General features: G+C 39.7%; 1 protein-coding gene across 1 annotated transcript in view; it reads left to right on the top strand.

The window, feature by feature from the left end:
* Nucleotides 1–16,068, top strand: part of DPT (dermatopontin) — a 47,199-nt gene that overhangs the window by 9,979 nt on the left and 21,152 nt on the right. Inside the window, exon 2 of the mRNA XM_006887408.1 lies at nt 9,399–9,524. Within this exon, the coding sequence (XP_006887470.1) occupies nt 9,399–9,524 (126 nt within the window). The remainder of the gene's footprint in view (nt 1–9,398; nt 9,525–16,068) is intronic.

Below are 16,068 nucleotides of genomic sequence, written 5' to 3'. Positions count from 1 at the left end.
GTGTGTGTGTGTGTGTGTGTGTGTGTGTGTGTGTGTGTGCTGAGAGTAGTTCCTTAACTTCTCTAAATTTTAGTTGCTTTGTGAATATGATGGAGGTGTTTGGGATTTAATGGGGATTATGGGGATTATGTGAGTCTCTGTCACAGGCTTACTTTGATGACTAAAATAATGCACATAGAGTGCTTGACACAACACCTGGCACACAGTAAAAACCAGATAAAGGTCATTTATGACTACTGGAAGGAAACAGACTCAGAGAAGTTAAATTTTGTGCTAGATATTCTACGGTTGGTAAATTACAAACTCAAAGCCTCTGGTGTATATAATTTTTCTTTTGGAATATGAAATTCAATTACTAAGCTATGCAAATCAATATGTGGTAAGGGAGTTCTGAATATTTGTCACATTTTAAGATAGATCCTGAGGTAGCATTTGGTCTCTTGATTGACAAAAAATGTACAGTTGCTTTTCATGAGTTTCTGTGCTTAAAGCCTTCAAAGTTCTCTGAAGCCATAATTATGTCACAATATGTTTCACAAGTTATCATCTGTATCTTCTCAAGGTAATTCAGGGAGCCTCTAGTGCTTGTAGTTTCCCCAAATGGAGCTGTGTTGATACTTTTGGAAGGCATCTATACTACATCTATCTGTCCAGAAAATTAATTGAGACAGTCATTTCTGCTTCATCATCTTAAAGACTTATGGAGAAAGTAGTAGGCTTGAGAGTTGGAGAAGAGGAGATGCCTGGACCTCATGTGAGGACAAGAAGAGAGCAGACTGGATACAGCTCAACATCATTTACAGAATATGTTCAAATCTCCAGGACTGGGGCTGCAGGGCAGTAGTGTGTGGTGAGGCAATGTTTACTTTCAAACATTCAGAACTAGAATATGTGAAATGAACTGTATACCAGTGACACGTCACAGAGGAAGTTACCACTTCCTTGGAAGTGTCAAGGAAGGAAAGCTTCTTGGAGGAAAAGCTAGGCTTGATATTGTCTTTTTCTGTTCTGTGCTCTACTTTCTGTGGCTCATCTTCTTGTGCTACTGGAAAGGATGAACTGTGACAATTCCCAGTGTCATTTCCAACAGCTATGGAGAGTGACTTTTAGAAACTAGGGAATAATTTTGCTCTCTTTTCACATCCTAATTTCTAAAAGTGACTATAGATGTCGGAGACTACACTGGGTATTGTCAAAGTTCATCTTCTCCAGTGGTACAAGAAGACAAGCCTTAGAAAGTAGAGCGCAGAACAGAAAAAGACAATGTCCAGCCTCACTTCCTCCAAGAAACCTTCCTTCTTTGACACTTCCAAGGAAGTGGAAACTTCCTTCATGACTTGTCATGGTCATATATTTCTTGGTCTTCACAGTTACTTACTATGCATCAGAGAGCTAGACAATGACTGAGGATGACAGAAGAACTGATGTCTTTGAGTTGGGGTGCTGGAGAAGAGTCTTAATTTCATGAGGTTTCTAAAACTCTATGGATTGTGCTATAGATGCCTAATAGCCATTCAAGAGATTATTCTGAGAGAACTAGAATTAACAAGAATCAAATTTTCACTTTAAAAGACAGACTTATTTACTGGAATTTAAGTCTCATCCAGTTGAGGAGTGTGTTCTGTTGAGAATTAAGGAGGCCATCCCAGTGAGGTAGTCCCTGGCCTTGCTCAAGTTTCACAAAGGACTATCTGCAATGAGGTTGAACACTCTGGCTAGCAGCCCTGGGAACACATCTGTGTGTTTGTGGAGTGGAGATAAATGAGAATGAGCTCTTGGTCTAGATGATGCTGTTTTTCCAACACTTGATCCTAATTCACTCCCACCTTGTTTGGACTATTGCAAGCTTGAACTAAGGTCAATAGAAACTGAGAGGAGTGACTAAAATGCCACAGAGAAGTCCTCAAACAACACCAGAATCCCATGCATCTTCCTTCGTCACTTTGCCTGTCCAAGATCCTCAGATACTCTCATTAAGATCATGGAATGCAAAGAGAAAACCAAATTGTAGTAGTGTCATGAAATCAAAAGACAATCATAAAACTGTTTTGTGTGTTCCCTGAAACTAATGAACGTGACCTTGACCTGAACAAAGGTTCCCAACTCATTCATCTTCTCTCTTGGTCAAGAGTTTCTCAGGGATTAATTAATTTAATCCTCACAATGACTTAGGTGGGGCTCAAGGATCACAACACACGTTAAATGCAGGACCACTTCTCCTACATTCCAGTCCTTTTGTGATTTAATATTACAGATATAAATTTTTTTCTGTCTTTGCATTAAAGATGTTGACCCTGAGATAAACCATCTTCAGAAACAACACTTTCTCAGAACAAATCCATAGATACTGTTGCCAAAGGAAAAGTAACAGCTTTTTAATTGTTTTCTTTTAGAAATTTCCTAGTATTAGGTGAAAGAAACCAATTCTCATTTCTCATTGATAGCATTCTTGCCTTGCATGTGAGAAATCTGACTTCTATTTCTGGCCAACGCATCTGCTGGGAGAGTCTCAGGTGTTGCTATGAACATGAGCAGAATTCAGTAGAGCGTCTATTCATAAAAATCAGCCAGTGAAAAAACCTTATGGATTCTAACAGTCAAATCTGCAATTGGTCGTGGAGGACTTTTGAGTTGGGGTCTGACTGAACTGTAGTTTACAACGTCAGTTAGTCTTTAGTTTGTTATACCAAAATTTCTCATACCTACAATCTTTTAAAGGGATATTGAGAAGGAAAGTATGTCTTCTCATATGAATAGGAGTTTCTGAAACAGATGACTTCATACACCCAGAGAATGTTCCTTCAGAGTCTGATTCTTTGATTCATCAGGGATTATGTCACATTTCATCAGGAAAGCTGCTGTTCAGGCCAACACTCAGTTCTGCAGACCAATCAGGAACAATTGCGAAAATGTGAATAAGAGCCATATGTAGGCTTTCTAACTAATTTTTTTAAGAAAAAGGAAAATTTTATTTAAGATTTCAAAACCTGACTAATTTTTAAACTTTAAATTCTACTATGATCAGTCCCTATGTGCTCCCCTATGCACTCAGGCTGCCTGTGTGCCTCTTTTCATCTTCCTACTTTCTGAAATAGCCTGTGTTTGAAACCCCATCGTTTTTGTCAGTGTTCAAGTGAATTTTACTAAATAAGGCTCTTTTTAACAAAATAGATAAAAGTAAGAGAATGGAGTAGAGGAGTGCCCAGGGCAATTTTAATTTTCCACCCTCATCCTGCAACAGGTTTCTTCTGTAGATCTTAAGGAAGAAGGTTCAAGTGGGAAGATGAACCATTCCCTTGAGTTTCATGAACACCATTTGAGGAATATCTCTTAAGTCCTCCCCAAAGACCTTCATGTATTCAGTGATGGGTTCTTAACAATCAGTTTCACCTGATGATAATGACCTGCTCATTCATTAAATTAAAGTTTACCGAAGACCAGGCACTATGAGGAATACAAAGATGAAGATTAAATGATCTTTTCTTTAAAGGACTTCACCATCTTCTGGGGGCAATAAGATGTACAAAGTAACTCTGCTACAAAGCAAGTGAATCTCTCAGTAGAGTAGACAAGCAAACTCAATTGGCTTTACTTTATGGAAACAGCAGCTCAGGAAAAGCAGATGAGTTCACCAGCATTTCCCTGATTAGATTGTGAGAAGCCAAGATAAAATGAAAGGAGAGGAGGATTTCAGTAAGAAATAATTTGTTGATCATTAGCATATGTCACTCTAAACATTTTATATGCATTGCTTGCCTTACTTGATCTCTACAATAAATTTCATAAGTATGTGGTGCTATTATGCACATTTTATAGATGAGAAAATTAAGGGGATTAGAAGTCAAGGAGCCTACTTATATGGCCTTAACAGTAGAGGAGGGAAGACACTGTCTGACTGTAGAGCCCAAATTCTTTACTATTCTGCCATATTGCTGTACATATGAATGTGAAACCAAAACCTACACAGAGACAGAGCCACAGAAACCTTTCATTGTGTGCAGCACATCAAAACTTTGAACACTATCCAACTCCATAACGAGACTCACTATAGTAAAAATGTGAAAGCAATCTGTATCCAGCTACCACTAGTAAGCATTTTTATCGAGGGCTTCTACAGGGGAATCTTTATCAAAAGGGGGGAAATACAGAAAATTTTCAAATTCTCGTGAATTACAGGTGGATGAACACTTAAAACTATTGACCTGAAATGATTTTTAAATTTTTAGGGAAAAATATATATCCTGAAATCTTAAAAAAAAAAAACCAATAGTTTACCTAGTTAAAGAGAAAAGTATGTTTGAGTATTACATGCTTAAGAACTATCTATATGGGATCAAGTTAGCAACAGCAACTTGAAAGATGAGATCCTTAAAACATACTGAGTTCATGCTAGTGAAAAGACGGGTAAAAATAATTGCATAACTCAAAGCATGTAATCAATTCTACTGAATTATGCACGTAGAAACTGTTGAATTGGTGTATGTTTTGTTAAATATATTCTCAAAAATAACAAAATGGATTAAAGAAAAAAAGCGTGGGCGAAAAAATTTAAAGCTAACCCGAGTAAAGCTGGGAGAAGGGACTTGCGTTTGGGTATCTATGTTGATGGTACACTCTTAAACTGTGGTCCTGTGAATGTCCAAATAATCTTCACAGGACAGCACTATCTGAGGTGATGTGTGGGAAAGTGACACACACTTCCCACGCTGGGCTGTGAGGTGGCTGCCTGGCTGACAGCAGGCGGAGAATTCGTGGAACTTGGATGGCCTTCAGAACTTGTACCCTGTGAAGCTAGTCAGCTTATCTTATGGTATTTATTTTTACTTCAGGGAATTTACCGCCATGGGAAACCTGTCCCATTTGGTGGGCTGAATGCACAGAACAAGCTGAAAAAAATAAAACTACAGCTCCAGTGAAACAGAAGACCAGTTCAGTTCACTCCTGAGAAGGCTCCTTTTTGGAGGAAGGAAGTGTCTTTGTGATGCCAAGAGGAAAGTTTTGGGTGCAACAGTCTTCTGCATCTTCTCTTTTTGGGACACCTGTGGGCTTTGTTAAGATTTTTAGTGAGTTATCTTGAAGGTACCAATGAACGGCACTACTAGGGTATAGTGTATAATAGACACTAGCCTCGGAAATCAGATGATATCTCTCCTGCTGTATCCAGCTCAGTCCTTTCCAGTATGTGGTGGCCTCCTCCTGAAATGTGCCAGGAATTTTCCAGTGTGGTAATGATCCTGATAAGACAGGTTTAATGCTGTGTTGAGAAGGCTTAGGTAATCAAAGTATCATAGGTTTCAATTTACATTTTGTTTGTGTTCTGATTCACTACAGCCTGAGCCCTTCATGATCTAGAAGAACTTCTCATAAGTCATCGGGACAGGGAATGGATGTTAATTTGCACATTTGACCAAGTACCAACGTCATCTCTCAATTCATCTCTCAACTGGGAAACATAGTGATTACTACAGAATACTAGCAGAGTACATGTATATATTGTTGTTGATTGCCTTCGAGTTGAGCTTGACTCATAGCAACCCCATGAACAAAAGGCCTGAAGCCCCTTTACAACTATCGACATTTATCAACATTCATAGGGTTTCTAGAGGCATGTTATTTAGGAAGTGGATGCCACTCCTGCATAGATAAGTAAACGAATACTCTAAATCATGTATGTGTGAATGACCAGATGAATAAGCAGAGATGGGTTCCCATCAGAGCATGAAATATACTTAATACCTGATTTTATCCACAAATTAATTGTCAGCAAATAAAAGGAACAAAATAAAACCATGATGGTGGTAGGGGTTACGTACTCTTCTTTTATATATTTTATCCTCCTGAAGTTCATCTTTACTTGAAAACTGGAATACTTCCAGCAGCCCTCAGATTTTGCCAAAGAGACATCAACTGTTCTTCCCACTCACAAGGGCATAAGTAGCCCATGACAAGGGTGGGCAGGAAATGCAAATAAATCAGAAGCAGCTGATGGCTTCTTTTGGAAGAACTTGTGGAGCTTCCATCTGTGTAAAGTGCAACCCTATTCTGCCACAAGTTAACAGTATCTTTATTATCATGACAAAAAATAATGTCTCAGTTATCAGCTGTTGATATCAGCCCTTGAGTTGGAACTGACTCATAGATGACCCTCCAGCAACTTTTCAGAGACTACAAGTCACAGTTGGAAGCACAACTCTTTACCCAGTAGACCATAGAGCTCCTCCTTAGTCAATTAGAGCTTCTGTAACAGAGACACTACAAGTGAATGACTTTAACAAACCAAAATTTATTCTCTTACAGTTTAGGAGGGAATAGATCTGAATTCAGAGTGCCATTTCCAAGGAAAGGCCTTCTTTCAGTATCAGTCCTGAATGAAGGGCCTTGTCTCCTTCAGCATCTATAGTTGTTCCTTGGAGATCTCCATGTGTCTTGGCCTTCCCCAGTGTCAAGGTGTCTCTTAGTGCAGGGACCAGAGTCAAAAAGAGCACACTTCACTCCTGCTAATTCTCTCTTGGTGTCATGTAGGTCACTTTTCTTGGATTGCTTTCCTCCCCTTGTATCTCCTGTGAGATAAAGATGTTAAAGGCCACACTTATATCAGGTAAGAGTTGTGATGAGATTAAAAGTTATTACATTCCACCCTTAATCCTTTTATGACTATATGATGTAGCAGGTAGCTTTCACATTTTATCCTTACATGTATGTATGTCTAAAGACTAAGGTGTGCCTAATCCAGGTCATAGTTTTCAAAAGTCCTTGCTATGCATCAGAAAGCTGACTAGGGATGACAGGAGGAGAATTGATGCCTTTAAACTGTGGTGCTGAAGAAGAGTATTCAATACACCATAGACTCCTAGGAGAACAAACAAGTTCATTCTAGAGAGGGTCAAGCCAGGCTGCTTCTTGGAGGCAAGGGTTCTGAAGCTCCGTCTGACATAGTTTGGGCATGTTGCAAGGAGGAACTAGTCTTTGGAAAGGGATGTCATGCTTAGGAGGGTGGAAGGATGGCTCAAGAGAGGAAGACCTTTAATGAGATGAATTGACACAGTGACTAGGGTAATGAGGGTAGGGTGTTTCAGAGACAATAAGGTTAGCACAATACAGAGCAGGGTTCAAAGCTGTCATTATGAATCACAAGTGACTCAATGGCACATGACAACAGTTACAACATATGTATTCCACTCTTCATCCTTTTACAACTATATGATGTAGCAGGTAGCTTCCACATTTTATCCTTACATATAACTGGGAACCCAGTTCAATTCATTAACAACTGGCTAGTCTTAAAGCATTGGTAGAGTTTTAGGGAAAGAAAACTGTACTGCAAACAGCTGCTTTCTTAAAGGCTGGTAGTTCCAACCCACCCGGCAATTCCACCAGAGAAAGACTTGACTTTCATAAAAAGGAAAAAAGAAAAGAAAAAAATACTTGCTTTCATAAAAATTGGAAAAGTTTGTGGGGTATTCTATCTGTCACATGGGGTTGCTATATGTTAAAGCTTGACTCAAAAGCACCAAACAACTGAATTTGGGCCATAATAGAATAAAGTAGTATAGGGGACAGAAAAGGAAAATCAAGTTGTCCTGCGCTAAATCTAAGTGGTGAGATCAGGAGAAAGGCTAACGAGTTAGGAAGTTCTGTGATGATGAAAAGGGCTGCGTTCTAGATGAGCAGCATCATAAAAGACAATGAATTTTGTGTGACCCCAAAGAGGGTCTGTAGATGGGAGTGGAGGGAGTTAGCTTTTTTTGGGAGTTTGTACTAAGCAGATAGAACAGGTAGACGAAGTTTGAGGAGGTCACTTGGTCTGTTGTAACTCCTGAAGGAATGCACCCATTTTCCAGACTCACTGGGGATACTGAAAATAAAATTCTAAGGGAAATGCTCCCTGAACATGTAGATCGTACAATAGAATGGGTAGGTAATGGGAAGATTTTGAGAATGAAGTCCAAGGCTGGGGTGGTGCTTCCAGCTTCCATCGGGTTACCTGAATGCTCTAGACAAATCCCTGCACCCGTCTAAACTTCATCTTCTACACATAAGGTAAATTTATGTTACATTTCTAGGATTCATCTTTGTGCTGAGTTTCTAAGGCTCTGGTTGTATATTGGGTTATGTTCTGGTCTGGTAACTAACAGGTCATATGTTAGAATCCATCAGCCACTTAGGAAAAAGATAAAGCTGTCTGCTCCCATTAAGATTTATAGTCTTGAGGATGTGAAAATTAAAACTATACTGAGTGAAGAGAAAGGTAACACACAATAGTGATAATTCAATTCCACTGAGTGTTATATGAGTTGAAACCAACTCAGAGCTGACTTTTCCATGGGTTTTTAGAGGCTGTAAATCACATTGAAAGAGATAGTTTATCTCTCTCCAGCAGAGCAGCTGGTAGTTTCAAATCACCCGCCTTTGAGTTAGCAAGGCAGCTCTTGACCCACTAAACCACCAGCACTCCCAAGTGATAATTACTGACACATTGCAATTAAACAGTTAAATATAAACTAATGGAAGGGGCTCTGATGTCTTAGTGCTAACAAGTTTCACTACCAACCTAAAGGCACATGGTTCAAATCCACCAACTGCTCCAAGGAAAAAAGATGGGCTATCTCCATTCTTATGATTTACAGCCTTCGAAAACCCACTAGAGGGTCAGCTATATGTCAGTTCAGACTCGACAATATAAAATAACAATGACAACATTAATCAATGGTAATTAATGTTAAAAACCAAAAGGTTCATGAAAAACCAATACGATTTATAAACTTTCACTCAAATAACATAAATAAATTAAAAAGGGGGGAAATGAGTTAGAGCCTTTGAAACACAATACTCACCATGAGTTGAAAAGAACTCAATTCCCATGAGTTTGTACTTTTCTTTTCTCTTATTCTTGAGGAAAAAAAAACCAAAAACAAAAACAAAAAAACCAAACCAAACCCAAAAAAGCACCCCGTATTTATTTAGTGTTCACTTCATCAATTTGTTGTTATTTTCATTAATTTCTTTTTATTTCAAATTCAAGTAAATAGAATTCCATTGTATTTCATTTTTCAATAGCATGAATAATACAATTCTACTTTTGTAAAGTTGTATCCATTGTACATTTCTTCAGTAGTGTTTTCTTTGATCTAATTAAGTATTCATAGAGAGATGTCAAAAACAGTGCTCCCCAAGTTCCTTCATTTGAAAAGTTTTTAATTGCTTGGCTTTTAGTGTCATGTCATTTCTACAAATAAAAGTGTCTTTATTATTAGCAGTAAACATAAAAAGACAATGAAGTGTTAGGACTCTAAGGTCAGGAAAATGGTAGCCATACTCAGCAGTGTTGGGAAGGTGGGTTTTGGGAAGGGGTCTGTTTGTACAGTAATGCCCTCATGTCACTTGGTTGTTCTCTTCAGGTACCAGACTTGTTCCAACAATGGCCTGGTGGCTGGGTTCCAGAGCCGCTACTTCGAGCCAGTGCTGGATCGGGAGTGGCAATTTTACTGCTGTCGCTACAGCAAGAGATGTCCATATTCCTGCTGGTGAGTCTGGCAGTCACCCTGGACCCCACACAGATTCTTGGGACAGGAGAGCATGAGAATTTTCTGTTTTCAGATAGGCCTTGGCTGGGAATATAGTTACCAGCTTATAGAAGAGGAAGCTCTAACGGCATAATAATCTATAGAGAGATGAGCTATTAAACTGAAGGCCTCACCTCTCTGGTGGTTCAAACCCCTCAACCACTCTGTTGGAATAAAATAGACAATCTCTTCTCATACAGTGTGTTGTTATGTGCCGTCAAGTCGCTGGCAACTCACAGAGACCCTATGTACAACAGACCTAAACTCTGTTCTGTCCTGTGCCAATCTCATTGTCTCCTGGGATGGGGAGAGGGTGTGTGTCAGCTATGAGTTGGTTCTGACTTGCTGTTGATAAGCTTGAGTTGAAGGGGTTTTGTGGAGCATATAGGAGGAAATGATCAAAACAAACATATGCATGTAAGAATGCATGGAAAGCTAGAATGCTCATGCTGGGAAGTATCCTAGAAGTAATGCTATCCACTGCTTCTACATCCCTCTTTAGATAAAGGAGGACATTAAAGAGGAAGAAAATTGCTTGCTTAAAGTCACCCAGATATTTTATAGATGTGCCAAGTTTAAAGTTGTGATTGATCTAGCGATTCCTGTTCCTGTGCTCTTTTTTCTTTGTCATTTTCATTTTTCATTGCATTACAGACACTCTTCAGAAGAAACGAATCCTTTCATAGGTCAGAGTCTCAATCCTAGCGTATAATTTTATATAGAAAAAAATTACTATTTTTTCTAGATCAAGTTGTAATTCCAGACTGGAAATCTTTACTCCTTTCCCAGGACTGATAGAAACAATTCCCTGACCTAACACTGTAATTGACTACAGGAGTATGTCTTTATTTATTTATCCTGGTAACTTACACCAAGTGTTGACTGCACAACTTGTCTCAAACTCTACCATCTACAAACAAGCCACACATCTCGGTCTCAGACAACAGTTTCCAAGTGTGTGAACATAACTTACTGCAGTGAGCTATCACTTTATCGTGTGTTGCTTGGAAGGAAAGTCTTAAAGGCCAGGCTTGTTCTCTGTAATCACATCTCTAGAGATAAGCAACTCCAGAAGTGTAACTTTTTCCTTTTTTAATAAATATGAATAATAAACTAAGGGATGAAAGGCAGCCAATAGAGAAGGGGCCTTCTCTCGGAAATTATTTCCATATGCTACTATTGTTAGACCTAAGGTGCCTCTGATACAGGCCATGGTCTTTGCAATCACTTGTTATGCATCAGAGAGTTGGACAATGACTAGGGAGGATAGAAGGAGAATTGATGCCTTTGAGCTGTGGTGCTGGAGAAGAGTATTGAATGTACCATAGACTGCCAAGAAAACGAACAGATTCATCCTGGAAAGGGTTAAACCAGGCTGCTCCTTGGAGGCAAGGATTCTGGGGCTTCATCTGACATAATTTGGACATGTTGTAAGGAGGGAGAGGTCATTGGAGAGGGACATCATGTTTGGGAGGGTAAAGGGAAGGCACAAGAGGGGAAGGACCTCTATGTGGTGGATTGATTCAGTGACTGGGGTAATCGGGATGGGTGTGTCAGAGGCAGTGCGATTGGCACAGGATAGAGAAGGGTTTAGGGCTGTTGTACATAGGGTCGCTATGAGTCACAAGTGACTTGATGGCACATAACAACAACAACTGTTGTTAGAAGCCATTGAGATGACTATGAGTCATAGTGACCCTATGAACAGCAGATCTGAACCCTGCCCTATCCTGCGCCATCCTCATCATCTTACATATTTGAGGCCATTTTTATAGTCACTGGGTCAATCCATCTTGTTGAAGGTCTTCCTCTCTTTTGCTGACCTTCCACCATGAAGCTTGATGTCTTTCTCCAAGGGCTTCACATAGCACTTCGTATTTAGCGATCTCAAGAATCCATGGGAGCTCCTGGATCAAAGAAGATTGTGAGATCTCACATGGTTGAGCAAGTGAAAAGAGCAAGCTGTAGACAACAAGTAATGTGTGCTCAAATCTATTCTTTTCACATATGCTTCTACCTGTAACTGTTCTTGTAAATGTCACTTTAATTCTCTAAAAACAAAAACAAACAAACAAAACCAGGCAAACAAGCAACCAACTAAACCCACTGTTGTTGAGTCATTTCTGACTCATGAAACCCACATGTGGTAGAAGGTAGAACAGATCTATAAGATTTTTGGTTTGGGTTTTTTTCCTGTAATTTTTTTGAAGCACCTGTTCAAGCCTTTTTTCTATGGATCCACTGGATGGATCTGAACACTCAGCCTTTAAGTTAAGCCATTGTGATGTTAGCCTAAATGTTGGCTTTTCTTAGTCTTTACAGTTAGCCCCCTCTGGTCTCCAGCTACCTTGACTGCAGACATGTAGTCTTTCAAAGCACCAACAACTGTGGAACTAGAATAAGATAACAAGTGCTTCCCATACTGGGCAGCAAGACTTGAGATAAGCACAACTGTGGCAGCAGGACGTGAGGGAGATCCTGGTGGTGAAGAGACTGTCACATTGATGTGGAGAAACTGTGTTAAGGTGTAAGTAGAGGGGCCCTGAGGTAAAGGCCACAGTTAAAGGTTTTTGCTATTCTTGCCAGAAGCTTGAAGGTAAAGCTGACTTACAACTGTGTTGCGCACCTTGCCTGTCCAGCAGGAATAAGGACACAACACACCAGTGATTCCTTCTCACGGCGGTTTATTCAGGAGTTAGTTACAGTTAGGGAGAAAACATGGAGTTCCCTTTGGACCCTTCCAGGGTGCGGCTTATATCTCTCTCTTGGTACTCCGCCCATCAGTCTCATGGGTCATGCCTCCATTAGACCATTAACCCCATGTGAGATCAAGCCATTGACCAATAAAGACATGGTGACCAAATAAGGTCTTATTTGTGATTAAGGCAAACAAAAGGAAGCAGGAAATCAGCGCCATCTTGTAATGGCGACTGCACACGGCCTTCCACACAACTGCAGTGGGGCAAACCTTGCTTGATGATTTGGATTTGATTACCAAACTCAATCCAGAGCCTGGACTAATTCAGGCATTGTGCCTTGGAACTTGGGCTAAAACCTAGATTTGTTTTGGGTGAGATTCTTTGCCTCTTTCACTCTCCAACTTACTTCCCTAATAAACCACATTCTCAGTACAACAACTGTGAATCTGTGCGTCAACAAAGAATAAACAAACCTCTTGCTTTTGATGTGGTTCTAGGGGTACCTTGGGAATGTGCTATGGTATTTTTATCTTCTTTCTGCTCTGAAGCAGAGGGTCTGTGCTATTCTATCTATGGCTCTTCCAGAAAGACACTTATGGTCCTGTACTCCTATGTTCCATTTTCTCCTCTCTACACAGCCATGTAAACCAAACTCACTGCCATCAAGTCAACGTCAACTCATGATAGCTTTCTGTTGGTTTTCTGAATGTGTTAATATTTTGCTGAATGACTAGTGTATTGAACCCTTGGACTTTTGATTAGCAGCCCTATTTGGTGCCTGGTCATAAAAAGCTGCACTACAATCCCAAAGGCACACAGTTTGAATCCACCATCTGCTTCACAGGACAAAAATGGGCAATTAACTGCTTCTGAAAACCCACCAGAGGGTCAGCTATGGATAGATTCTGGTTTGATGAAACACAACAATGACAGAGCCGTAAGTTGCTTTCACCATTTAAGGATATTTACTTCTCCAAGGGGATTTCAAATCTATCACTTAAAATCATGACAATACTTTCTGCTATCTGTTCTACTTTATGTTGACCTAACCATAGTCCTAAAGGAGATATTATTTTTCTCTGAAGTCTGTAGGTGCAAGATATCACCATCTTTCTCCAGAGGGTCTTTCTTCTATGCCAAACACATGAAAGATTTTGCAGTTTATAACCAAAAGGTCTTAACATACATTACTGATAAATCCTTACAGTTAACCCTCAAATAAAAAAATAAGAATAAGATTGAGAAAGCAATTTTTTAAAAAAATTATTTTCTTTTGTCCCCCTTGTTGTGTACCGTAAAATTGGTCCAATTGTCACAGGAGGAGATTGCCCCTCCTTCTCCAGCAGAACATCTGGCTCATTCGAACTGAGTGCCTTTATGATTGTAAGGCAGCTTCTTGCCACTAGGTCACCAGAGCTCCCTGATAATGCAATTTTTAAGGTAAAAGAGTAAAGATAAATTTATTAGAAAGCTACATCCCTGCAGTGGTATCAGGATCTGAGGAAGATCCATCAATAACAGGCATAATGACCCATCAATAGTCTGTATTATGCAGATGATACAACTGAAGAGGACCTGAGGCATTTGCTGCAGAAGATCAAGGGCTGCAGCTTTTAGTAGGTATTGAAGCTCAACATCAAGAAAACAGATTTACACCACTGGGCCAATTGGCAGCATCATGATAAATGATAAATGGCGAAGAGATTGAGATTGTTAACAGTTTCAGCTTGTTTGGCTCCATAATCAACACTATTGGTAGTGTTGTTGTTGTTAGGTGTCATCAAATTAAGAACACTCATAGTGACCCTATGAACAAAGATCTGAACCCTGTTCTATCCTGTGTCATCCTCACACTTCCTGACACACCAGAGCCCATTGCAGCAGTCACCTTGTCAGTCTACCTCCTCTTCTTTGCTGACCCTCCAGCCTTCCCAAAATCATGTCCCTCTCCAAGGACTAGCACCTCCTAGAAATATGTCCAAAGTATGTGAGTTGAAGCCTCATCATTCTTGCCTCCAAAGAGCACTATGACTGCACCATGTCCAAGACATATCTGTTCATTCTCTTGGCCATCCATGAAATGTTAAGTGCTCTTCTTCAACACCACAGCTCAAAGGCATCAATTCTTTTTTTGTTATCCTTATTCATTATCCAGGTCTTGGATGCACAGCTAGTAATCAGAAAGACCATGACTTGAATCACTTTAGTCCTCAAACTGATATCATTACTCCTTAATAATTTGGAAAGATAACTAAATTGCAGATTTCCTCAGTACAATATGTCTCTTTATTTCCTTACTGCTTGTACCAAGGTTGTTAATTGTGGATCCAAGCAAGATGAAGTTGTTGACAGTTTCAAATCTCCTCTCCACCTATCATGGTGCTGCCTATTTGTCCAGTGGTGAGAATCTTTCTTTTCTTGATACTGAGATGTAATCCATACTGAAGGCTGCATTCCTTGATCTTCTGCAACAAGTACTTCAAGTCCTCCTCACTTTCAGTAAGTAAGGTTGTGTCATCTGCATAGCACAGGGTATTGATGAGTCTCTCCTCAATGTTGATGCCACACTCTTCTTCATAGAGTTAAGCTTCTTGGATAATTTGCTCAGCATAGAGATTGTGCAGGTATGGTGAGAGAATACATCCCTGATGCACTCCCTTCCCAATTCCAAACCATGCCGTGCTCCCCTGCTCTGTTTGTTGAACAGCCTCCTGCTCCACGTATAGGTTCTTCATGAGCACAATAAAATGCCCTGGGATTCCCGTTCTTCTCAATGTCAGACACAACTTTTCATGATATACACAGTCAAAAAAGCACAAATAGACATTCTTCTGATATTTCTTACTTTAAGCCAGGATCCATTTGACATAAGTAATGATATCCCTGGTGCCATGGCCTCTTCTAAACAATGCTTGAACTTCTGGCAGTTCCTTATCTATGTTCTGTTCCAGCCATTTTTAAATGATCTTCAGCAGTATTTTGCTCGCATGTGCTATCAATGATATTGTTCAATAATTTCCACATTTAGTTGGATCACCTTTCTAGGTAATGGGAACAAATATGGACTTCTTCCAATACCTTGGCCAGACACACGTCCTCTAAATTTCCTGGCATAAACTGGTGAGTGTATCCAAGGCTTCATCTGCTAACTGAAGCAAGTCAAAAGCTATTCCATCGATTCCTGGGGCCTTATTTTTTGCCAGTGCCTTCAATGCAGCTTCTACTTACTCCTTCATTACCATTGGATCCTGTACATATAGTACTTCCTGAAATTTTTCAGTGGCAATCAATTATTTCTATTATAAGATATGATCTTGAATCAATTCTATCTGAATTTCATGATCATCTTCAGAATAGATTTGAGGTATTGAGCACCAGTGATGGAAGACAAGATGAGTTGTGGGATGATATTAAGGATATCATCCATGAAGAAAGCAAAAGGTCATTACAAAAACAAAGAAAGAAAAAATGAAAAGTGGATGCCAGAAGAGACTCTACAGATTGCACTGGAGCATCAAGAAGCCAAATCTAAAGGAAAACAGGTCAACGAGAAAGAGTTGAACAGATGATTTCAAAGGGCAGCTTGGGAGGACAAAGCAAAGTATTATAACGGAATGTGCAGAGAGCTAGAACCAGAGAATAAAAAGGGGAGAACTCGTTCTGCATTTCTCAAGCTGAAAGAATGGAAAAACAAATTTAAGCCTCGTGTCACAATTTTGAAATATGCTATGGGCAATATATTAAATAACTCAGAAAGCCTCAAAAGAAGATGGAGGAACTAGGAAGAGTCACTGTACTAGAAAGAA

Source organism: Elephantulus edwardii, unplaced genomic scaffold (genome assembly GCF_000299155.1).
Source record: "Elephantulus edwardii isolate Elephantulus edwardi_28Jun2011 unplaced genomic scaffold, EleEdw1.0 scaffold00057, whole genome shotgun sequence".
Classification (NCBI taxonomy): Eukaryota; Metazoa; Chordata; class Mammalia; order Macroscelidea; family Macroscelididae; genus Elephantulus; species Elephantulus edwardii.
This window is presented reverse-complemented; position numbering and strand designations above follow the sequence as displayed.